Source organism: Coregonus lavaretus (assembly GCF_964263955.1).
Source record: "Coregonus lavaretus genome assembly, chromosome: 16".
Taxonomy (NCBI): domain Eukaryota; kingdom Metazoa; phylum Chordata; class Actinopteri; order Salmoniformes; family Salmonidae; genus Coregonus; species Coregonus lavaretus.
In genome coordinates, this window is record NC_140003.1 from 10,518,373 (window position 1) to 10,544,792 (window position 26,420).

At 43.6% G+C, this 26,420-nt stretch overlaps 1 protein-coding gene and 2 pseudogenes across 3 annotated transcripts; all 3 read right to left on the reverse strand.

The window, feature by feature from the left end:
• Positions 1-33: 33 nt before the first annotated feature.
• LOC311143594 (sterol 26-hydroxylase, mitochondrial-like) lies at positions 34-25,027 on the reverse strand (the record flags this gene model as incomplete). Its single annotated transcript, XM_084179444.1, has 9 exons — positions 34-535; positions 1,269-1,469; positions 1,637-1,718; positions 1,894-2,060; positions 2,154-2,317; positions 7,242-7,439; positions 23,013-23,212; positions 23,955-24,145; positions 24,785-25,027. The coding sequence occupies 9 exons, from the start codon at positions 25,025-25,027 to the stop codon at positions 404-406; spliced, it is 1,578 nt and encodes a 525-aa protein (XP_084035570.1). The 3' UTR covers positions 34-403.
• Positions 13,351-14,380, reverse strand: LOC311143595 (toll-like receptor 13; annotated as a pseudogene). Its single transcript has one exon. The product of its transcript is annotated as a toll-like receptor 13 (transcript).
• On the reverse strand, positions 14,377-20,732 carry LOC311143371 (annotated as a pseudogene). Its single transcript has 4 exons — positions 20,708-20,732; positions 14,921-15,606; positions 14,523-14,664; positions 14,377-14,440 (listed from the first exon to the last, which is right to left on the reverse strand). The product of its transcript is annotated as an uncharacterized misc_RNA (transcript).
• Positions 25,028-26,420: the final 1,393 nt, after the last annotated feature.

Here is a 26,420-nt window from a genome sequence, read left to right on the forward strand (position 1 = left end):
ACACACACACACACACAGAGGGGGACGGATATATCAAGAACTACAACATCACTGTAGTGAATTTATTGACAGAAATTGAAAATACTTTCCATAGTAAGAAAATACATTTTCATCAACAAAATAGAGAATAACAGAACAGTTTGGTCTATATATAGCAATTCATATTGTACATAATAATAATAAGCCATTGTAAAGCCTTTTCAGAATTACCAACATAAGTAGGGAAGTAAAGCTGAACCACAGCAACTATGAAAACAAACCTTCAATACAACTGTAATACCACAGTATTGGGTTGGAGTGTAACAAGTATTTATGTATGTTTATTTTAATTCAACAATAGATATATTGAAGGCCTTTATAGCATTGCTGCTTGGGTACATGGCTATCACCCGGCTTTAACAAATCAAAGGGCAGCTTTGTTTGTCCTCTCCAGGAAGTGCAGATTGACTTGTCTGTCTGCTACTAAGACGGTGCGATTGAGGGCTTTCACCTCTCCTATGCTGGGGTCCGGTCTGATTTCAAACAGCTTGATTATCTGAGGGAGATTAAAAACAAAAATAATGTAATTGTCTGGGTCTCTTCAGGGGTATCCATGCTCACATAACATCCCTGTCCTATAAGCTCATTGACAACACCAAGTTCATGCCTCCACCGCCTACCACTAACTTATGAAACCATGCACCCTAGGGTATTCACACTATTGTAATTGGCTGCAGTAGCCTACACATGTACAGGATGTTCTGTTTTTGTATTTTAATGTAATCTGTGGTTATGTGTGATTATAATGTCCACCTAGGCCTTCATTATATTTGTAAATGAAAAGCAATGGGATGGAAGCTATTTGTAACTGAAAAGCAATGGAAGCCAAGGCAAACTTTTCATTCTAGGACTACCCAATGGACAACACATGTTTATTCAATACTTTTAATAAGTAGCCTGATGATGGTGAGTTCGAAGTTGCCAACTTGCTGCGCAAGACAAGTAGCCTATTATTGAGTAACTTGGTCAAGCATGACGTCTGCAGCAATGTGTATAAAAGCATTTGGTCACATTCCGGCTACAGTTGATTGATAATAAGGTAGGCTATGAGTTGTTCCAATAGTTTGGTAACAGTAGAATAGGTCTAGTAGGCTACAATTGCATGTAGCCTAGTAATTGAAGTAGCCTAGCTTACTGTAACTGTTCATCACCTCTGCTATCACCTGTGCTGCTATACACATTCTATACTTTTTCCTATGACACTCAGGTATAAAATCTCTGGCTCTTACCCGTGACAGAGCCAAGTACATCTCCAGTTCAGCTATACGACGACCTACACAGCCCCGAACCCCAAACCCAAATGGGATAGAGCCAAATGGGTTTGGTCGAACTCGGCCATCCCTCAACCAGCGTTCGGGCTTGAACTTCGATGGTTCTGGGAATGTCTTTTCATCCTGGCTGATGGCATAGTGACACATTGTAAACGAAGTCTACAGACACAAGACAGCAGGGAGGGAATTAATTGACAGCACTACACCAACAACGGCATGATTTACATGAATTCAAATGGTGTTTTGTTTTAATAGTTGGGCCAGTTTTAGGCCATTAAAGTGAAGATGTACTTGAAAGTTATTTGTTCCCCTAAAGCTAGACTAACCTTCTTGGTAAAAAAATGTCCGCCAATGATGATATCATTCTCTACCATGATACGTGCATTCAATGGGACCACAGGGTACATTCTGGTTAACAGGAAGTACATAAATTGTGTTAGAGAAAGATAAGGAACTATCAAGAACTCAATCCTTTCCGAAGAAAATATAAATGCTGACATACAAGAGCTAAATTAGGCAATCATACTCATGATGTATACCAGGGTTTCCCAAACTCGGTCCTGGTCACTTCCACAGTTCTTACCTCAGTGCTTCCTTGATGACAGCCCTGAGGTACGGCATACGGTTGACGTCTTGGGCAGATGGGATCTTGTCTCCTGGTATGCAGTGGGACACCTCCTGATAAAGGGTGTCCTGCACATTGGGGTCCCTGGACAGTAGGTGCATGGCCCACATTATGGTATTGGAAGTCTTCAAGTATGACAACAACAACAGTGTTAGTGAATTCAAGCCCTTATGGTACAACAGATCGAGATTGTAGTGAAACTACATGGATTTGCTAACCGTGTCCACTCCAGCCAACAACAGCTCAGCGACACTGCCGTACACCTCCTTGTTGGTCATGTTGGTGTTGGAGAGAAGGTACGTTAAATATTCTCCCTCGACTTCCTGGTCTGTGTCCACTCGCTTCTGAATTGCCTCCATCTTCATGTCAATCAACTTCCCAGCTGAAAACGTCTAGCATTATCTACCTCAGCGGTTCCCAAACATTTTAACTCGGGCCCCCCTTCCAGCATTCGGGAGACATGTCTATTTCTATGGGCACAAGCACTGTTCATGGCACAAACTGTTCACACCCCTCTTGTTGGTGGAGAGAATTTAGCAGTTTTAAAGCAAATGTTCTTGCAATTCTATGAATGTTGCCATGTCTAATGTGTATTCCTGTGATATTTGAGTGACAAAAAAATGACATATTCTATGGGCTAAAAAAAACATTTTTTTTTAAATGGGTTAGTTGATCTGGACATTTCTGACAAGTTATAAATAGCTTTCTAAGGTATGCAATGACTAACATGACAAAAGGAACTGATGATGCACTACCCAATTTCAAGAGGAAGTTTAAAGATGGACTGAGTTGCTTAAAATATTGTTTATACATATATATACAGTGAGGGAAAAAAGTATTTGATCTGCTGCTGATTTTGTACGTTTACCCACTGACAAAGAAATGATCAGTCTATAATTTTAATGGTAGGTTTATTTGAACAGTGAGAGACAGAATAACAACAACAAAATCCAGAAAAACGCATGTCATAAATGTTACAAATTGATTTGCATTTTAATGAGGGAAATAAGTATTTGACCCCCTCTCAATCAGAAAGATTTCTGGCTCCCAGGTGTCTTTTATACAGGTAACGAGCTGAGATTAGGAGCACACTCTTAAAGGGAGTGCTCCTAATCTCAGCTTGTTACCTGTATAAAAGACACCTGTCCACAGAAGCAATCAATCAGATTCCAAACTCTCCACCATGGCCAAGACCAAAGAGCTCTCCAAGGATGTCAGGGACAAGATTGTAGACCTACACAAGGCTGGAATGGGCTACAAGACCATCGCCAAGCAGCTTGGTGAGAAGGTGATAACAGTTGGTGCGATTATTTGCAAATGGAAGAAACACAAAATAACTGTCAATCTCCCTCGGCCTGGGACTCCATGCAAGATCGCACCTCGTGGAGTTGCAATGATCATGAAAACGGTGAGGAATCAGCCCAGAACTACACGGGAGGATCTTGTCAATGATCTCAAGGCAGTTGGGACCATAGTCACCAAGAAAACAATTGGTAACACACTACGCAGTGAAGGACTGAAATCCTGCAGCGCCCGCAAGGTCCCCCTGCTCAAGAAAGCACCTATACATGCCCGTCTGAAGTTTGACAATGAACATCTGAATGATTCAGAGGAGAACTGGGTGAAAGTGTTGTGGTCAGATGAGACCAAAATCGAGCTCTTTGGCATCAACTCAACTCGCCGTGTTTGGAGGAGAAGGAATGCTGCCTATGACCCCAAGAACACCATCCCCACCGTCAAACATGGAGGTGGAAACATTATGCCTTGGGGGTGTTTTTCTGCTAAGGGGACAGGACAACTTCACTGCATCAAAGGGACGATGGACGGGGCCATGTAACGTCAAATCTTGGGTGAGAACCTCCTTCCCTCAGCCAGGGCATTGAAAATGGGTCGTGGATGGGTATTCCAGCATGACAATGACCCAAAACACATGGACAAGGCAACAAAGGAGTGGCTCAAGAAGAAGCACATTAAGGTCCTGGAGTGGCCTAGCCAGTCCCAGACCTTAATCCCATAGAAAATCTGTGGAGGGAGCTGAAGATTCGAGTTGCCAAACTTCAGCCTCGAAACCTTAATGACTGGGAGAAGATCTGCAAAGAGGAGTGGGACAAAATCCCTCCTGAGATGTGTGCAAACCTGGTGGCCAACTACAAGAAACGTCTGACCTCTGTGATTGCCAACAAGGGTTTTGCCACCAAGTACTAAGTCATGTTTTGCAGAGGGGTCAAATACTTATTTCCCTCATTAAAATGCAAATCAATTTATAACATTTTTTACATGCGTTTTTCTGGATTTTGTTGTTGTTATTCTGTCTCTCACTGTTCAAATAAACCTACCATTAAAATTATAGACTGATCATTTCTTTGTCAGTGGGCAAACGTACAAAATCAGCAGGGGATCAAATACTTTTTTCCCTCACTGTATATACACACACACACATACATACATATATACACATGTGTATATACATATATATATACATTCATATATATACACACACACACACACACACACATACATACATGTGTATATATGTGTGTATTTATGTGTGTGTATATGTATATATATATATATATATATATATATATATATATATATAAACAACATTTTAACATCCTCTTGAAATATATGTATACACACACACACACACACACACACACACACACACACACACACATATATATATATATATATATATGTATACATACACTACCGTTCAAAAGTTTGGGGTCGCTTAGAAATGTTTTCGAAAGAAAAGCAAATTTTTTGTCATTTAAAATAACATCAAATTGATCAGAAATACAGTGTAGACATTGTTAATGTTGTAAATGGCTATTGTAGCTGGAAACGGCTGATTTTTAAGGGAATATCTACATAGACGAGGCCCATTATCAGCAACCATCAGTCCTGTGTTCCAATGGCACTTTGTTTGCTAATCCAAGTTTATCATTTTAAAAGGCTAATTGATCATTAAAACTGAAAACTGTTGTGCTGATTAAAGAAGCAATAAAACTGGCCTTCTTAAGACAAGTTGAGTATCTGGAGCATCAGCAATTGTGGGTTCGATTACAGGCTCAAAATGGCCAGAAACAAAGAACCTTCTTCTGAAACTCGTCAGTCTATTATTGTTCTGAGAAATGAAGGCTATTAAAAACCAGCCATTTCCAGCTACAATAGCCATTTACAACATTAACAATGTCTACACTGTATTTCTGATAAATTTGATGTTATTTTAATGGACAAAAAAATTGCTTTTCTTTCGAAAACAAGGACATTTCTAAGTGACCCCAAACTTTTGAACGGTAGTGTATATACACACACACACACATATATATACATATATACAGTACCAGTCAAAAGTTTGGACACCTACTAATTCACAGGTTTTTCAAGACATCAAAACTATGAAATAACACATATGGAATCATGTAGTAACCAAAAAAGTGTTAAACAAATCAAAATATATTTTATATTTGAGATTCTTCAAATAGCCACCCTTTGCCTTGATGACAGCTTTACACACTCTTGGCATTCTCTCAACCATGCCGACCCCTCAGTTTGGGAACCACTGATCTACAGTGGGGAAAAAAAGTATTTAGTCAGCCACCAATTGTGCAAGTTCTCCCACTTAAAAAGATGAGAGGCCTGTAATTTTCATCATAGGTACACGTCAACTATGACAGACAAATTGAGGGGGAAAAAATCCAGAAAATCACATTGTAGGATTTTTTATGAATTTATTTGCAAATTATGGTGGAAAATAAGTATTTGGTCACCTACAAACAAGCAAGATTTCTGGCTCTCACAGACCTGTAACTTCTTCTTTAAGAGGCTCCTCTGTCCTCCACTCATTACCTGTATTAATGGCACCTGTTTGAACTTGTTATCAGTATAAAAGACACCTTTCCACAACCTCAAACAGTCACACTCCAAACTCCACTATGGCCAAGACCAAAGAGCTGTCAAAGGACACCAGAAACAAAATAGTAGACCTGCACCAGGCTGGGAAGACTGATATTGTTGTAATTTTTTTGGCAAAATGTATAGAATTGCAAGAAAAGTAACTTGATTTGAAGAAATCAACTGTGGGAGCAATTATTAGGAAATGGAAGACATACAAGACCACTGATAATCTCCCTCGATCTGGGGCTCCACGCAAGATCTCACCCCGTGGGGTCAAAATGATCACAAGAACGGTGAGCAAAAATCCCAGAACCACACGGGGGGACCTAGTGAATGACCTGCAGAGAGCTGGGACCAAAGTAACAAAGCCTACCATCATTAACACACTACGCCGCCAGGGACTCAAATCCTGCAGTGCCAGGCGTGTCCCCCTGCTTAAGCCAGTACATGTCCAGGCCCGTCTGAAGTTTGCTAGAGTGCATTTGGATGATCCAGAAGAAGATTGGGAGAATGTCATATGGTCAGATGAAACCAAAATAGAACTTTTTGGTAAAAACTCAACTCGTCGTGTTTGGAGGACAAAGAATGCTGAGTTGCATCCAAAGAACACCATACCTACTGTGAAGCATGGGGGTGGAAACATCATGCTTTGGGGCTGTTTTTCTGCAAAGGGACCAGGACGACTGATCCGTGTAAAGGAAAGAATGAATGGGGCCATGTATCGTGAGATTTTGAGTGAAAAACCTCCTTCCATCAGCAAGGGCATTGAAGATGAAACGTGGCTGGGTCTTTCAGTATGACAATGATCCCAAACACACCGCCCGGGCAACGAAGGAGTGGCTTCGTAAGAAGCATTTCAAGGTCCTGGAGTGGCATAGCCAGTCTCCAGATCTCAACCCCATAGAAAATCTTTGGAGGGAGTTGAAAGTCTGTGTTGCCCAGCAACAGCCCCAAAACAGCTGCATGGAGGAATGGGCCAAAATACCAGCAACAGTGTGTGAAAACCTTGTGAAGACTTACAGAAAACGTTTGACCTGTGTCATTGCCAACAAAGGGTATATAACAAAATATTGAGAAACTTTTGTTATTGACCAAATACTTATTTTCCACCATAATTTGCAAATAAATTCATTAAAAATCCTACAATGTGATTTTCTGGATTTTTTTTCCTCATTTTGTCTGTCATAGTTGACGTGTACCTATGATGAAAATTACAGGCCTCTCTCATCTTTTTAAGTGGGAGAACTTGCACAATTGGTGGCTGACTAAATACTTTTTTTCCCCACTGTATCTGACCTAATAGGTAATCAACTGAATTCACAATGCACTCTCCAATCCAATGCTTTTTAAATTCTTGAGAAGGTGTGAACAAGTGACGGAATGTATTGTGCCAAATAACTCACAGAATTTGAAGATACCCTCCCAGCCAGCGATGTAGCGCCTGTAGATTGGCAGGATGTTGCGGCTCCACTTAGGCAGCATGGCCACCGGCATGCTGTAGGAGAACATCTGAGCGATGGAGTCGATGAAGTCCTGCGTCTCTACCGGGATCTCTTCCTCCAGACAGCCGATCCGCGTCTCAAACAGGATGGAAGAGATTCCTGAAGAACAGAGATTAGATATTTATCATTGAAACAGATGACGGAAATTCTCATTTGATGGACCAGAGTTGTATGCAGTAACTTACTTTCTATAATAACTTGTAAACTTTTAACTTCATTTAATTAAAGTTTAAGATAAACTTTTGTCTGCAGGTGATCAATGGTAAAGCCATAGACTTATAGAGCACATACACAACATCACTGTTCGACAAATATGTTGTGAGGAATGGATGAGCAGCAGTCGTCAGTATCATTTGCTGGGAAAATTAAAACCCACCCCCACAAAAAAAGCAGTACCATCAATATTCCAGTACTATATTTTCTATCAATAATCACTGAAGTATTTTGCATTAAATGCTACAAAGACCCACATATTCTGAAAGGCATCAGGCTTTCCTCTTATATGGACGTTTGTTCAAAGCAAGGCAAATCAAAAAACACAAAATATCAAACAAGATAACAAAAAAATAAGGTAAAGTAAGTATTTTGCAAAACAGGTAGCACATGTTAAAATGTAAAAAGACAGGTCTGTAAATGGTGAATACCCCTGTTGTGATAAGTCGTTATGGAGGAGGAAGGAAGAAAACAACTAAAAATGTCAAAACAAACATCTTCACATTTTCACAAATATTCAATAACCGTTAAGATAACCGTGTAGCTGTTAGTAGCAGTAGAAATATTTGTTTGAATGTTAAATAACGAGGCAGAGGCATTGATGCGAGTAACCAGTCTTGTTCAGTATATTGCAATACATCCGGGTATCTCAAGTACATCGGTAAAACACTGGAGTTGCAGTAATGAACATTTACCAACAGATGGCATCAATGTGCCATCTTCCACCCATAACATCTTCCCTTTTATAAAATAGGACAGGAGCTGTCAATTCACTAACAAAACAAACCTAGTAGTAATTTCCAACATGAACAGTTAAGTATTATTATTATTATTTTTATTTTTATTTTTTTTTATTAACCACTTAACACATTTTGATACTCTCTTCACTTTTATCTCTGTCTGTCAACAATCCCTAATGGGAAACCTACAGATTACGTCTTTTTGGTGGCTGGGACAGACGCCCGCAGCGTGAAAAGACAGGGCGCTTGTCTGCGTGGACTGCGGGCTCCCGCACAGGCGTGTCACCTGACTGTCTAAGGGGAGTATTGATGGGCGAGGGAGTGGCCGACCTGTGATCCCCTGGCTCTTCGCCCAGTGCCTCAGGCCCCATGTGACTTGCTGGGGTTCTGTCTTTTGTCATGCGACCCCTATGACCATCCGAGTTCTGAGTGGATGCTGGCTCAGCAATCCGAAGGTCAACCCTGTTACGACGGTACAGTGATCCGTTCACTTCGACCAAGTAGGAGCGTGGTGCCACTTTCTGTACACAGGATCCGAGTCTCCAGAGGCCCGTCCGGTCCCCTGGTAGTGGCTTCATTCGCACCGTTTCACCCACCCTGAGCTCAGGTAAGTCTTTTGCTGATTTGTCGTAGATGAACTTGGAGACCTGTCTTCTGTGACGTAGCTTCACCAGCACGTCTGTCACCACACATGGCTCCAGGAGAGTGCTTGCTACTGGCAGAGCTGCTTTTAAACGCCGTGCCATGAGGCGCTGGGCCGGGCTGCTATCCATGCCTTCTGTCGGGGTATTGCGCCATTGCAGGATTGCTTTCCAGGCATCTTTGCCCTCTCGCAGAGCTTTTTTGCAGAGGTTCTTTGCAATTTTGACTGCCGACTCAGCCTTCCCATTAGCTTTTGGGTGTCGTGGTGATGAAGTGACGTGCTCGAATTCCCATTCTGCAGCAAATTTTCGGAACTCACATCCGGAGAATTGGGGTCCATTATCTGAAATTACCCTATCTGGCTGGCCATAGCGGGCAAACTGAGCCTTGCAGCGTTTGATCGTTGTCTCTGCTGAGAGGTCGGGGAGGAGGTCAATCTCCCAGAAGTCTGAGTAATGATCAACTACCAGCAGAAAGTCTTTGCCACTGTGCTGGAAGAGATCTAGACTTACTATCTGCCAGGGGCGCATTGGTAGCTCGTGGGACATCATCATCTCTCTCTGTTGCTCAATGGCATATTCATTGCAGATTGTGCATTTACTGACATAGTCTTTGATTTCACTCTGCATTCCTGGCCAATACAGTGTGTCACGTGCTTGTCTGTAACAGGCCTCACCTCCTATGTGACTTGAGTGCACGCGCGCCAACATCTCAGGGCGCAGAGACCGGGGAATAACGACTCTCTGACCCTTGAATATTACTCCGTTTTGAACACTGAGCTCTTCTTTGACTGGCCAATATTCTCTGGTGGCTAAAGCAGTTTCTTCCTTGCAGTCGGGCCAGCCCATCAGAATCACAGACCTCAATGCCTGGAGTTGCTCATCCCTGTCTGTGTGCTGTCTGATTTGTATAAGGCGCTGGTCCGTAACATTGAGGTAGTCAGCCTGGTTGATGTGTTCAACATCCACTTGCTCTGTTTGTAAGCTGCACACTGCGTGTTGTTCATGCATGGAGCGTGTGTGAGTGCCTGATGCAGTAGCCCTGCTGAGCGTGTCACTCACATACATCTCTGGCCCTGGCTTATACACCACCTTGAGGTTGTAGTTTTGTAGGGCCAGTAGCATGCTCTGCAGTCGTTTCGGGGCATTCAGGAGAGGCTTGCTGAATATAGCAATAAGGGGCTTGTGATCTGTCTCTGCGGTAATATTGTCACGCCCGTACAGGTAGTGGTGGAAGCGTTGGCATGCAAATACAATGCTGAGGCACTCCTTCTCTATCTGGGCATAGTTCTGCTCTGTTGGAGTGAGTGCCCTAGAGGCGAATGCCACAGGCTGGCCCTCTTGCATGAGGCAACAGCCCAGTCCATACTGGCTTGAGTCACTCTGAATCGTGACAGGTTTTGACACATCGTAGTATCGCAGTACAGGTGTCTGGGTGACCAGTTGTTTTATTTCCCTCACCGCTGTGTCATGTTTTGGGAGCCAATGCCAGATGGTGTCGTTGTCCATGAGTCTCCTTAGTGGTTCACACACTTCAGAGAGCCGCGGTAGGAACTTGGCCAGGTAGGTGACGAATCCGACGAAGCGCTGCACTGCCTTCACGTCAGATGGGTGGGGCATATCCAAGACAGCCTTCACTTTTTCTGGATCCGCCTTCAATCCGGTGGAGGACAAGATGTGCCCATGAAAGCGAACCTCTGGCACTTTAAACTGAAGCTTTTTTATGCTTAGCCTTAGCTTGACCTGTCTGCATCTGACCATCAGGGCCAGCAGCTTGGCGTCATGGTCACATTCTGCCTCCTCATCACTGTCCCCACAGCCCACTACGAGGATGTCATCTGCTATGGGTTCCACGCCGCTGAGTCCCATCAACAGCTCGTGCTGTTTCCGCTGATACACCTCTGGAGCCACGGAGACACCAAACGGGAGCTTCAACCACCTCTTCCTGCCCCAGGGTGTCCAAAAGGTGGTCATGTAGCTGCTGGGCTCGTCAAGCTTGCACTGCAGGAAGGCATCTCTGGCGTCCACGAGCGTGAAGACTCTGGCCTTTGGGAGCTTGTAAAGAACATCCTCCAACGTGGGCATAATGTAATGTGAACGTCTCAGAGCCCGGTTGAGGTGTTTAGGATCTATGCATATCCGTAGCTTGTCTGGTTTCTTGACGATAACCATATTACTTATCCAGTCTGTAGGCTCGGTGACGGATATGATGTGGCCATCTGCTTCGTATTTGTCAAGCTGAGCCTTTGTAGCTGCTTTCATGGCCACTGGTACATTGCGAGGTGCACACTGGACAGGCTGGATTGCTGCATCCAACTCAAAGTGGACTTCGCCGGGAACTGACTCGACCGGTGCGTTGAAGACATCATGGTACTTGCTTAGGAGAGTCTCCTTGCTCAGGGGCCCAGCCTGGACTTTGTCTATAATGTTAAGATCAGCTGGGATGGTGAAGTTAATAAGCCCAAGGCGCTCGCATGTAGAACCTGACAGTAATGGCTGTTGACTAGCCTCAACTATTTCAAACTCAAGAGTGTGTTTCTGGCCACGTAAAACACACTCTGTCACAAACAGGCCTAAAGAGGTCATGAACTGGCCTGAATACAGTTTCAGCTTGGTGCTACTCTGTGTGAGTTTGTCTCTGGGCGCGAGCCTCCTTTTATCTTTAAGGCTCATAACGTTACATGTGGCCCCTGAATCTAGCTGGCATTGCTGTGGTTTATTATTAAGTAGCAGAGTGACAAACCATTTTTTTCCTTTTGCCCTTACTGCCCCTATGCACTCGCTAGCATATACATCCTCTGTGCTGTTGTTCCCTTCATCTGTGTTTATTTCAATGGAGTGCACTTTACCCTCCTTTCTCTTGCTTTTCATGCAGGCCCTTGCGAAGTGATTAGCTGTACCACAGGATTTGCATATTTTTCCATAGGCTGGGCAGTGTTCTTTTCCTCGTCCATGAGAAATGCCACAATATCGGCATGCATTGGGGTTGTCTACTGCAGAGTTGGCTGTAGTATTAGTATTAGCTGTGGCAAAAGGGAATTTCTTTATTGGCTGCCTGAATGTAACATTGACATTGTCCATATGTTGCCTTTCTAGCTCCATGGACCTTATCTGTATATCCGTAAGCTCTGCTGCACGGCATGTCTCCACTGCCAAGACTAGTGTCAGGTCACGTTCTCTCAGCAAACGTCTGCGGGTGCCCTCATCAGTTATGCCAAGCACTATCTTGTCTCTGATCAGTTCATCTCTTAAAGCACCATAGTCACATGTAGCTGCCTTTTCCCTTAGCTTAGTGACAAAGCTGTCAATGGACTCCCCGTCCTCCTGTTTGCAACAACCGAAAACATAACGCTCGTAGATAACGTTCTTTGCTGGCTTAAAGTAAAGTTCGAGAGCATCAAGAATAGCTGTAGCGTTACCTTGCTGAGCTGCTGTTAGGTTCAGGTTGTGTTTGTATACGTGTCGGCATTCTGCTCCCATTATAGTCCTCAAAGTGGCAGCCACTACCTCATCGTCCTTTTCCCGAAGTCCCGTTGCTAGTGCATAGTCCTCCCATTCACCTCTAAACGTATCCCAGTTTGTGCTCCAATCTCCGCTGAGCTTCATAACGGCGGGAGGGGAAATGTTCGCTGCCATGTCTAAACGGTGCTAACAACACTGAAGCTAACTAGCAAACTCAATCTAGCTAAGGACAATTCCGGAGAAGTTTTACTCAACTAAGCTTTTTAAAACCAGAACAGGTGACTCTAATTTGCGGAAAGCATGGTTAGTTATCCGACTCTGACACCATGTTTGAATGTTAAATAACGAGGCAGAGGCATTGATGCGAGTAACCAGTCTTGTTCAGTATATTGCAATACATCCGGGTATCTCAAGTACATCGGTAAAACACTGGAGTTGCAGTAATGAACATTTACCAACAGATGGCATCAATGTGCCATCTTCCACCCATAACAATATTGTTGTCCGTTAGTTTAGTCCAGTTAGGGTAGGGATGGTACGGTAAAGGGGAAAAAGTATAGAGAAAAATTAAAAATAAATAAAGGGTATTAGAAATGATGCAAACAATTAAATTGATAGAACCAACAATCTGCAATATTAAAGCTGATCTAAAAATTACAAATAAAAACTGTATCTGTGTCTGCTATTGCTGTCCATTGGCTGGTTCAGTGGTTGTCCCACTGGCTATCATAAGTTGAATGCACCAATTTGTAAGTCGCTCTGGATAAGAGCGTCTGCTAAATGATGTAAATGTAAATGTAATAGAACTGTTGTGGGATCAGGACAGTACGGGAATTTCCTTTATAGGACGTGAATATGAAAATGTATGCACTCACTAACTGTAAGTCGCTCTGGATAAGAGCGTCTGCTAAATGACTAAAATGTAAATGTAAAATGTTCAGGAGCGAGTTTGGTTCAGAGGCGGTCAGAGAAGGGAGGCTGCAGGGCCGGGTCCTGGGGCCAGTCCAGTTAGATCCTGGTCTTGACAAGCCTGGCCAGCCTGTGTTGGGCAGACAGGTGACGAGCGGGGGATGTCCTCCAGGAAGACCACGATGAGGATGTCCCCACCAGCAGACGGAGGGTGGCCAGTCGCAGCTCCAAGGAGCACCAGTTACCGCGCGGGTAGTGACGACTCACCAGACACAGGGTGTAGCTGCTGCCGTAGAGGCTGTCTGTGATGTTGTCCACAATGACCTTCCCCAGCTGGAAGTCCCTGTTGTACAGACTGAGACACAGGAATGGAGGACCCCTCTGCTTGAGGCCTGGCAGCAGCTGCTTCGCCACCCAGTGTTAGTCTCTCCCGCTATACGACACAAAGGCATCGTAAACATTTTTTAAAAGGCATCATAGCGGTATCGCTCCCTGGGGTTGGGCCTCCGCACAGCCTCCTCCATCCAGCCTCGGGCAATGTGACAGAGGGCCAGCAGGTTGTCTCCAGCCAGCTGATTGAGCAGGACCAAAATTATGAAGAGGAGCAGGCTCAGGGAGGTGCATATGAAGAGGAAAAAGCCCATGTCCAGGGAACAGTTGGCCTCTTGGGGAAGCTCTGGATGCCATCTTAATTTTTGCACGTTATCGCCAGCTCCACAGCATGCCATATGATGACCTGGATTTGTCTCTGTCCCCTGGCCCAGTTCTCCAGCCAGGCGTTCTCACAGCTGCAGTGCAGGCGAGGATAGTAGAACTTCACATACCTCAGGCTGGTCTGAGGTTCTGAAAATTTCTCCATCACACTAAACTCCTCTGTCACATCCACATATAGGAGCCTGAGGAAGTGCAGGTCTCTACTCAACTCCTCCCCCAGAGGAAGGATTCTACAGTAGATCAGACTCAAGCTCTCCAGCCTAGTCAGGTTGTGAAACATACTGCCCAGTGCTGGCTGCACGATGAGGTCCACGTTCATTAGCTTCAGATCTCTCTGCACTAGTGTGTTCAGGTCAGTCATGTCCGTATGGGGTGCAACATGTCCAAACTCTGTTGAGGAAACCAGCCGGAACTCAAACTCCTGCAGGGAGGTGGAGTACCATGCAAAGAAGTCAGAACAACACAGGAGTCGTCCTATCATGACATTGAGGAAGACAACTGACCGAAATAATGACCTCCAGCAGTCCTGGAAGATCACAGTCGATGGAGAGCTGAGTTTTAAAGCGAAGCCTGGTTTTGGGGCTCTGTCGCTGACAATGATGATGGTAAGAGGACACCAGGAGCTAATGTTCATGTGAGTCAGACCTTGAGGGAAGACACCAAATAAGTGTGTCAGATTCACACTTGTCTCTAACTCACTGGTTGGAGGGCGAAAGTCCAAATTTACTTCCTTCAGCAAAATAAGGTGGATGAATGCAGATGCTTCAATATGTATAAGTGGGTTATCATACAGCAGTAGGGTTTCCAAGCTGTGCAGGCCAAATAAACTTTTCTCAGATGTTATGTAGTTGTTCTTGAATTTAGGATTAAGTAACAATATTTGTGTCATTGAAAATTTCACAAATGGATTCGAAGGAAATCATATATATTCTGCTGATTCCAGACTGCAGAAGCTGTGTCTGTAGCTCACCAATGTCGGGCAAATCGAGAGATGAAATGTTTTCAAAGCTTCGGAATGCTCCTTTCGATAAATTATGTGCATTAGGGAATGAAAAAATAAAAAATTGAAGATGATTGAAATAAGGAAGTTCAAGAATGGCTCCATTTGTGTCTGAGTAATTTTTGTGTCTCAAAATGACTATCCCCTTTGACTCAAAGTCCAGGGTCGTCAATGACCGTGACATATCACCTATCCGACATAGCAAATCAGTAAGCTCCTGTGTACAGCTGCTGACTGTGATTTTCTTCTAAACAGGGATCCCCTCCATTGTGTCTATTACCATCACAGACAGCCTGTAGTTCTAAATGGACAGTTCCTCCAGATTAGCCAGGTCACTGAATGTGTTGGAGGAAAGGATGAATTGTAACACTGTAGCTCACAGAAAAGAGAAAGTGTGTTCACACTGGACAGCCCCTTGAAGGTGGCAGGTAGAATCATGGGCAGACAGCCTTTGACATAAAGGATCTCAAGGATGCGGAATCAAGAGTGAGCACCAGGCTGCATCACAGATCCATTCCTGATCTGGATACAGAGGGTCTGGTAGTGAGACGGGATGATGGATAGGTTGAGTTTGAAGTCACATACATCTCAGCAAATGGCAGATAGGCTGTTGTAACGACATTCCATTGGGTGAAAGATATCCCAGGTCCGGACAGACTCATCATATAACACACATTTATTACTCAACCAACCCCAGGATCCAATGATGCAAACCGCTAATTGTCTCAACTGAACACGGTGTAGCCTCATCTTTCTTGTGAAGTGGAGAAATTGGTCATGTAAAATCACATTGTATTTGTCACATGCGCCGAATACAACAGGTGTAGGTAGATCCTCGTACTCCTGAGTGGCGCAGTGGTCTAAGGCACTGCATCGCAGTGCTAACTGTGCCACTAGAGATCCTGGTTCGAATCCAGGCTCTGTCGCAGCCGGCCGCGACCGGGAGACTCATGGGCGGTGCACAATTGGCCCAGCGTCGTCCAGGGTAGGGGAGGGAATGGCCGGCAGGGATGTAGTTCAGTTGATAGAGCATGGCGTTTGCAACGCCAGGGTTGTGGGTTCGATTCCCATGGGGGGCCAGTATAAAAAAATATGTGTTCACTAACTGTAAGTCGCTCTGGATAAGAGCGTCTGCTAAAGACGTAAATGTAAACTTACCATGAAATGCTTACTTGCAAGCCCTTAACCAACAATGCAGAGTTTTATTTATTTTTTAAGAAAAAAAGAATTTATATATTTACATTTAAGTCATTTAGCAGACGCTCTTATCCAGAGCGACTTACAGTTAGTTACTTTTACTTATATATATATATATATATATATATATATATATATATATATATATATATATATTTTTTTTTTTTTTTTTTTTTTTTGTTATAAACTAAACTAAAGTAAGAAAAAGTAACAATTAAATTAAAGAGCCTATATACAGGGGGTACCGGTACCGAGTCAATGTGCGGGGGTACAGGTTAGTTGAGGTAATTAAGGTAATACAGTGCATTCAGAAAGTATTCTGACCCCTTGACTTTTCCCCCATTTTGTTAACAGACTTATTCTAAAATGGATGATTTTTTTTTTTCCCTCATCAATCTACACACAATACCCCATAATGACAAAGCAAAATAACAGGTTATTAGACGTTTTTGCACATTTATTAAAAATACATACTGAAATATCACATTTACATAAGTATTCAGACCGTTTACTCAGTACTTTGTTGAAGCACCTTTGGCAGCGATTACAGCCTGGAGTCTTCTTGGGTATGACGCTACAAGCTTGGCACACCTGTATTTGGGGAGTTTCTCCCATTCTTCTCAACAAATCCTCTCAAGCTCTGTCAGGTTGGATGGGGAGCATCACTGCACAGCTATTTTCAGGTCTCTCCAGAGATGTTCGATCAGGTTCAAGTCCGGGCTCTGGCTGGGCCACTCAAGAACATTAAGACTTGTCCCGAAGTCACTCCTGCGTTGTCTTGGCTGTGTGCTTAGCGTCGTTGTCCTGTTGGAAGGTGAACCTTCGACCCAGTCTGAGGTCCTGAGCGCTCTGGAACAGGTTTTCATCAACGATCTCTTTGTACTTTGCTCCGTTCATCTTCCCCTCGATCCTGACTAGTCTCCCAGTCCCTGCCGCTGAAAAACATCCCCTCAGCATGATGCTGCCACCACCATTCTTCACCGTAGGGATGGTGCCAGGTTTCCTCCAGACGTGACGCTTGGCATTCAGGCCAAAGAATTCAATCTTGGTTTCATCAGACCAGAGAATCTGGGGCTGTCATGTGTCTTTTTACTGAGGAGTGGCTTCCGTCTGGCTCAGTTTGGCCAAGTTGTAGAAACATCTCAAGGATGATCAATGGAAACAGGATGCACCTGAGCTCAATTTCGAATCTCATATCAAAGGGTCTGAATACTTATGTAAATAAGGTATTACCATTGTTTATTTTTAATACATTTGAAAATAATTCTAAAAACCTGTTTTCTCTTTGTCATTATGGGATATTGTGTGTAGATTGACGAGGAAATGTGTTATTCAATCCATTTTAGAATAATGCTGTAATGTAACAAAATGTGGAAAAAGGGAAGGGGTCTGAATACTTTCCGAATGCACTGTATGTACATGTAGGTAGGGGTAATGTGACTATGCATACTATTGATAATAAACAGCAAGTAGCAGAAGCGTATAAAAGGGGGTCCATGCAAATAGTCCTGGTAGCAGGGAGGTAGCTCAGTTGGTAGAGCATGGCGTTTGCAACGCCAGGGTTTTGGGTTCGATTCCCACGGGGGGCCAGTATGAAAAATTTAAAATAATAATGTATGCACTAACTGTAAGTCGCTCTGGATAAGAGTGTCTGCTAAATGACGTAAATGTAAATGTTCTTCGGCTTATCATGAGGTACTCTACTTCACGCGAGGAAAACCTTGAGACTTTCTTAAAATTAGAGATCGCGCCCCAGCTGTTATTGACAAATAGACACAGACCACCGCCCCTCGTCTTTCCAGAGGTTGCTGGTCTATTTTACCGATGCACATAACACCCAGCCAATTGTATATTATCCATGTCCTAGTTCAGCCACAACTCTGTGAAATGTTTTTAATGTCCGGTTGGTAGGATAGTCTCGAACAGAGCTCAGCCAGTTTATTCTCCAGTGATTGCATGTTCGCCAGTAGGACGGATGGTAAAGGCGGATTATCCACTCACCGATGAATTCTCACCAAGCACCGGGTCTGCCCCTGTATCAGCGTCTCCTCTTCATGCGAATGACGGGGATTTGGGCCTGGTCCGGGAGGAGCCGTAAATCTTTCGCCTCCGATTCATTAAAGAAAAAAAATCTGTGTCCACTCCGAGGTGAGGAATCACTGTTCTGATGTCCAGAAGCTCTTTTCGGTCATGAGAGAGTGGCAGAAACATTATGTACAAAAAAGTTGCAAACAACACAAAAAAACACACAGATGGTTAGGAGCCCGTAAAACGGCAGCCATCCCCTTCGGCGCCATTTACCCAGACAGCAAGGTTTATACAAATCTCAGCTTTTAAAGTTTGTTTGCGGAAGAAGAAGAAGTCATTAAAGAAAAAAATAAGCAAACACGTTTGGTGTTTGCCAAAAGGCATGTGGGAGACTCCCCAAACATATGGAAGAAGGTACTCTGGTCAGATGAGACTAAAATTTAGCTTTTTGACCATCAAGGAAAACGCTATGTCTGGCATAAACCCAACACCTCTCATCATTCCGAGAACACCATCCCCACAATGAAGCATGGTGGTGGCAGCATCATGCTGTGGGGATGTTTGTCATCAGCATGGACTGGGAAACTGGTCAGAATTGAAGGAATGATGGATGTCGCTAAATACAGGGAAATTCTTGAGGGTAACCTGTTTCAATCTTCCAGAGATTTGAGACTGGGACGGAGGTTCACCTTCCAGCAGGACAATGACCCTAAGCATATTGCTAAAGCAACACTCGAGTGGTTTAAGGGGAAACATTTAAATGTCTTGGAATGGCCTAGTCAAAGCCCAGACCTCAATCCAATTGAGAATCTGTGGTATGACTTAAAGATTGCTGTACACCAGCGGAACCCATCCAACTTGAAGGAGCTGGGGCAGTTTTGCCTTGAAGAATGGGCAAAAATCCCAGTGGCTAGATGTGCCAAGCTTATAGAGACATACCCCAAGAGACTTGCAGCTGTAATTGCTGCAAAAGGTGGCTCTACAAAGTATTGACTTTGGGGGGGGGGGGGGGGGGGTCATTTATATGGTCATTTATTCAATGACCACCAAACTTTTCCCAGTCTGCTTTATGAAAGCACAATCTTCTGAGTGGTACCCTATCTGTAAAAGTAACAACAAAGTTCATGGTACACAAAATCAGGAAATTATCACTTCCAACAGTAGAATCATTCCTTACATTCCAATCATTTATTACATTCCAGATGCAATCGAGTTAGAAGCCAGTGTGAGGTCCAGGCAGGATGTAACCCCTCTAACAACCTCAACTCTTATAACAAATCCATCGTTAAGACATACTAATGCTATTGTTTCCATAATATATTCCACAATAGTACCATTAGCACCTGTATGTGTGCTTCCCCATAAACTATTATGTCCATTAAAGTCACTGCACCATATCTCTCTAGAGCCCAATTCTGCTGATATTTCATCAAACATTGCTACAGATAGTTGACGACAAGGGTTGTAATAATGTTGCAACTTAATATTACTACCTGCACTGTAGATTTCCACCATCACACATTCATATTCAGATGGGACAGGTATACTATAATATACAAGACCTTCCCTTATGAAAGTAGCACACCCACCACCCTGTCCAATTGATCTATCAGATCTGATTGAACAATAACCAGGAATACAATCAAGATGTGGTCTAAGCCACGTTTCTTGAACACATATCACATCAGGTTTGATCTCTAAATCAATTACATATTTCTTAATCTCCTGACTGTTAGCAATAAGGCTTCTGGCATTCCACTGAAGGATGACAAAAACCATAACTCTAATTATCATCATACTGAGACATTCCATCATTAGTATTATTAGGAGTCAACATATCAACAATCATGGCGACAGTAACATCTGAAACTCCTAAAAACTCTGTTGCTGCTTCCACAATGGTCTTCAACTTGGCAGTTCTTCTTTCGACAAACGCAGTCAGTTTGATAAGCTTTCCAGTGAAGGCTATACAGTCAAACTGATGAACTATCAAGGTGTCCTTTGACACAACACATTTGTGAGAACAAGATTTCCTACAGTAGGTCCACTTATTCCAGGTGACCCTATTAACTCCATCATTCTGCCTAATAGTTCCATCAATCTGCATTGCAGTCTCTGCATAAGAGACATTAAGAGTGATTTTATATCTTTGGGCCACTCTAGCCTGCTTCTGCACCTGGCATCCACCAAATGCTGCACTGTTCCCTCCCACAATTACAACACTTAATGTTGACATTGTTCCCACATTCACCATAATCATGTTCCCCTCCACACTTGGCACATCTTTTTTTTACTTTGCACAGAGCCGCTTTATATCCCATTCTTTGCCATTTAAAACACCTTCATGGAGGTGGGACAAACTCTAACAGTGAAAGCCAGGAAGCCCATCTGTACTTTCTTATGCAAAACCTTATCAAACATTGAGTACTGACAGGCTTTCACTTCTCTGCCCCTCTTTCTTACTGAACAGCCTTTTGGCTTCAACCATAATGCCCGCCTCTACATTTTATTTTATATCATCTATGGACATAGATGGTGGAACCCCAGAAATGACCCTCCCTCAGCTTAGCCGAAGCTCCAGGGACACGACTTGTGATTTTCTTCCCATTGAGTTTTCATTTTCAGATTCTTCCCTTGCTGAACATGGTCTGCACAGAATATTAACAGCCTACCATTACCAATAAACCGGGCTAATGTGACTTCACCTATCTCTTTTTTTTAACGGCCTTGGTTAATCGAATAGGGTGTAGATGAGACCCTGTGGTCGCATCAAACATGATTACAACTTTAATCTCCGACACATCATTACTTTAGTTTTCACTACCTTCACCCTCTTCACGCTCTCAACACTAGAAGTGGCACTGCTGTTAGCAGCGCTTATAGCAGGGCCATTCTGTTTCCGTTTCCTTTTCACCAAAGACCATCCAGGTCCTTGACTTTCATCATCCCGACCCATCAGAACTATCATCCATGTCGACCACAGTCCAGCACAGCTGTTGCTAGGGACCACAAACACGTTTTCCCTTTCCGAAGATTCTGACAATGTCTGTAGCTCCGGATTGTGAGAGAAAGATCACGTATTTACCTGATTTGTTTAATTAATATGCTTAACAATTGTAGAGACATTTCTTAACTACCAATGCTGTGCTTTTCATAAGGATTGTTCCCTCTAGCTCCCCGCAGCTGGTCTGGGCGTGTAGTCAAGGACATGAGATAGAGATCAACTTGAGGAGCAGATAGACCTGTATTGTTTCAATTTCTCTTTGCTTCTGAGTAACCTGGTCACATGGCATAAGACAAAGAGCCTCAGAGTGACCACAGTTTTTCAGTTCATCCTGTCTTTTACTATCTTCCAAGGGCACAGCTGTGTGGAGACATGGGCAGTAACGGAGCTAACGTTATCACTTGTTTGTGCGCTATGACCCGATACACATAGCCACAAGAAGAAAACAAGGTAGCTCATGATCTGCCGGGGAAGGGTGGAACCAGCCATGACTAATCATTTTTAGGTCCACTATATAAGACGTCAGCATTTCCTGTTCGTTGGGCTCTCACTCTATCCACTTGGTTGTGTGGGTATTGCGACCAGCTCCCTTATCGATAAGTTATTTTAATAAAGTGAATACCCTGATTGGTGGTTGACTTTGTATCTCCTCATTATTGATTAAAATATCCACCACAGGATTCAACGTTGTCTAACGCTCAAGCTCGAGTGGAAGTTAATTCTGTAGTTTGTCCAAGGGAATCAATTTCAATCGCAATGTTCTTTTGTCCAGTTGAATGCTGTTTGATCCAGTCAATTTATCCAGTGAGATAATCAGAATGCTCCTCTATCCGATGGGATGACACATTGGTGGGATTGCTTGTCCGATGGAATGAAAACCTTCAGTTCTTCCACTGCTTTGTCCGCTAGCTGTGTTGTATCTGTGTGCATCTTCTCTTTGTCTTGTTATATATCGTTTACTAGCTGTGCAATCTCTTCCACATCGGTAGACACTTTCCACACTTAGACACTCAAATTAATATGATATGTTACGTTTAGCATGGTTACATAAGACAGAAGGTTACTTAAGGCAAAAACAAAAGGAGGGTGGTTGGTCGGGGTGGATGGGTGAGCGAATCTCATCACGGACAACTTTAGCAACTTTGCAACTACTTATTACGTTTTAACAACTTTGCAACTACTTAGCATGTTAGCTAACCCTTTCCCTAACCCTAACCGTAACCCTTTTAGCTAACCCTTCCACTAACCTTAACCCCTAGCCTAGCTAACATTAGCATTAGCCACCTAGCTAACATTAGCAACAACAAATTCGAATTCGTAACATATCATACATTTCACAAATTGAAATAGTTGAAAATGTTATGCATGGAGATAGCCTACATGAGCCTCATACATGCTTATAATTAGTTATATAGCATTATAAACTGGGTACTTCGAGCCCTGAATGCTGATTGGCTGACAGCCGTGGTATACCACGGGTATGACAAAACATTTATTTTTACTGCTCTAATTACGTTGGTAACCAGTTTATAAGAGCAATAAGGCACCTTGGAGGTTTGTGGTATATGGCCAATATACCACGGCTAAGGGCTGCATCCAGGCACTCCGCGTTGCGTCTTGCATTAGAACAGCCCTTAGCCATGGTATATTCTCCTTGTGCCTTATTGCTTAATTATACCTGATTCTTTATAATTTAACTTAAAATGAACTAGAAATAAGGGTGAAAGAATCGTCCCCTCAACACAGGCAGGATTTCCCACATACCCTCCAGAGAGAATCGGTAGAGCTCATTGGACAGGTTGGTCACAAGGTCTCCCGACGGGCTTATCCGGCGCAGGTGGTAGATCCTCTTGATCAGGTCGCTGACCACCTCGTTGACCACATCTCCGTACTGCACCGAGTCTTTGGGGTGCAGCATGCGCTTGTTCAGCACAGTCCGCAGCTTGTACCACTTTTCCCCTTCCCTGTCAGGAAACACAATATCTCAGGCTCTGCATTACACACTCACAGCACATTCACAACAATAACAATAAGGCAGGATAATACATTTGGATTAGTTGGCACATATTGGAATATAGCACGTTAATGCTCTTATGTAAGCGGCTCATTTATTTGGTTTTACTGTTTTTGAGCATCCGATTGATTCACATGACTGGACTTTGACCTACAAAGGGTCTTGCAGCATTTGGAGTTCATGGAACACAACTGAGGAAATGTAGTCAGAATGGCTGCCGTGCTTATCTATTTGAAACATCTATGTTGGTATGCATATCAAATCTCACTAAGATAGATGGCTACTTAGGCCATGTAAGATGGATGTAGGCTCATACAGTTTGATGGTTCCAAAAGGATACTCCCAGTGCAAACTGTGCTGTGTTAGTCTTAGGTCATGTTTCCTGCCTTGCACGGCCTATGGAAATGTATAATGACACAGCCTTTCTGGATCACTATTGATCACTATCTGTGGCAATCGCTTTCATGACAGAGCACTAGTGTATCAATTACGTCCCTGGGTGTGATTATAAGACATGTACACTAATGTGACTGTTTTCCATTTCCCACTGCTATGTCCCTCTCTTATGTGATCTCATCACTGCCCGCCATCAGATGGCAAAGCTATCAATTGGTTGAGGCAAAAGACCAGCATTGCACAGGGATGTCATTGTCACCACCTGTCAGGAGACAGTGGCCATCCCTGGGCCTTACTCAGTAAAGGGGCCGTAGCCGATGCCCCTCAGGTCCCGGTACTCTGTCCAGAGGGACATGTCTCCTCGGCTGGGGAACTTCTCATCCTTCCTAAGTAGCTCCTCCAGGAGCTCCACACTGTTGAGGGCGATCGAGTTAAAGCTGCCCGTGCCCACTTTGTACATGGGGCCGTACAGCTGTTTCTCATACACCTAGTACAGACAGACAGAGAGACAGACAGAGACAGAGAGAGAGAGAGAGAGAGAGAGAGAGAGAGAGAGAGAGAGAGAGAGAGAGAGAGAGAGAGAGAGAGAGAGACTAGTATTCGTGGAGGAAGAAAAACTCAGGGTGTTACATACAGTGTACTTTATAGTACACACATTTCTAAACATCTCTACCATTCAGGATGTTCCACATTGTTATGTAACTGAATATATCACAATTATGGATTGATATTCGGAAATGGGGTCAACAAACCCCTCGACATGCATTCTGGCAAAATAAATTTAAACCGCTGCCCTTTTGTAATGTCAATGGAGATGGCCCTTGGGATAGCATTTCCAAAGCAAAGGCAGCTCTTGGAGAAGGTAAACACTGCATGTCAGAGAATACCTGTTATGCACCCTAACTGTCTCTGTGGGTCAGCTCTGTGACTAAACACAAACGCCTCACACAGATCTCATGTTTCAACTCTAGTTAGTGAGCAGTAACAGAGAAACACAAAGTAAGGTCCCAGAAACTTACTGTACCCAAAACATAGAGAGGGGTAAATATCAACAGCCACCATAGAAAACAGAGAGCACACTTAGAAAACACACATTTCCATAGAGGGCATAGCCTTTTTCCTGTACCTGTAGCTCATGTAGACGGTTGTAGTAGCCTTTGACAAACATTCTGTACAACATCTCCCAGGTTTTGATCCTGGGGAGGTCATCCGCGGTCTGATTCTTACCCTGGGAGGTGGATGGTAGGGTGTTGGAGGGAGAAGGGGTGCCCCCTACCCACCTGGTGCAGACCAGATCTTGGGCTTTGAGGCACGGCAGGAACCAGCGGCCGCTCCTCTGCACCACACTCTGGGCAAGACGGACGGCCATGATGGGAGCAGTAAGAGAAATGTCTAAAAACACAGGGCTCCTGTTTCACCAGTGAGAATGGGGAGGGGCCATGTCCTTGGGAGCCTGGGGAAGTTAACCCTTCAACTCCAACACTGAAGAACAGGAGGGAAGGCTCTCTTGAAGAGCAGCCATACTGGAAGAATGTTTACTTGGAACACAGAAATAACTAGTCTCTCTTGACAGATGGGTTGCCTCCCACAATGTACCAATGTTCCAGCATTGGTCTGGGATTTCCAAGAATAAGAAATAACAGTGAATGCTGAAATGGAGAATGTGTTGAAACATTTAAAATGTCATATCAAACTGATATAATAAGGAAGTTAATAACAATGAATGTTAGATTAAAATGAGTAGTGTATTTTCTGGAACACACTTTTGTAGTCTAGTGAATCTATTTTAAACAGTGTAACATTTACATTTACATTTTAGTCATTTAGCAGACGCTCTTATCCAGAGCGACTTACAGGAGCAATTAGGGTTAAGTGCCTTGCTCAAGGGCACATTAACGTCATTTAGCAGACGCTCTTAGCCAGAGCGACTCGCAAATTGGTGCGTTCACCCTATAGCCAGTGGGATAACCACTTTACAATTTGGGGGGGGGGGGGGGGGGGGGGTTAGAAGGAACACTTTATCCTATCCCAGGTATTCCTTAAAGAGGTGGGGTTTCAAATGTCTCCGGAAGGTGGTGAGTGACTCCGCTGTCCTGGCGTCGTGAGGGAGCTTGTTCCACCATTGGGGTGCCAGAGCAGCGAACAGTTTTGACTGGGCTGAGCGGGAGCTATGCTTCCGCAGAGGAAGGGGAGCCAGCAGGCCAGAGGTGGATGAACGTAATGCCCTCGTTTGGGTGTAGGGACTGATCAGAGCCTGAAGGTACAGAGGTGCCGTTCCCCTCACTGCTCCATAGGCAAGCACCATGGTCTTGTAGCGGATGCGAGCTTCAACTGGAAGCCAGTGGAGTGTGCGGAGGAGGGGGGTGACGTGAGAGAACTTGGGAAGGTTGAACACCAGACGGGCTGCGGCATTCTGGATGAGTTGTAGGGGTTTAATGGCACAGGCAGGGAGGCCAGCCAACAGCGAGTTGCAGTAGTCCAGACGGGGTAACACTTGTTTTATAAGGGATATTGGCCAATCATGTTCTTGAGTGACTTGTATTTCCTTGTTCAAATAGAAAATACGAAAGCAATTATGCATATAAATAATTAAATATATATATATATATATATATATATATATATATTAATTAATTACGAAAATATATATATATAAATCATGTTTTTTATAGCATTTTTATTTTTCTACCTTTTTTCAGTGAAGGTATAGTTCAGAAAAAAGTAATGTTGATAGAAATGAAACAATATTATAATAGAGTAGT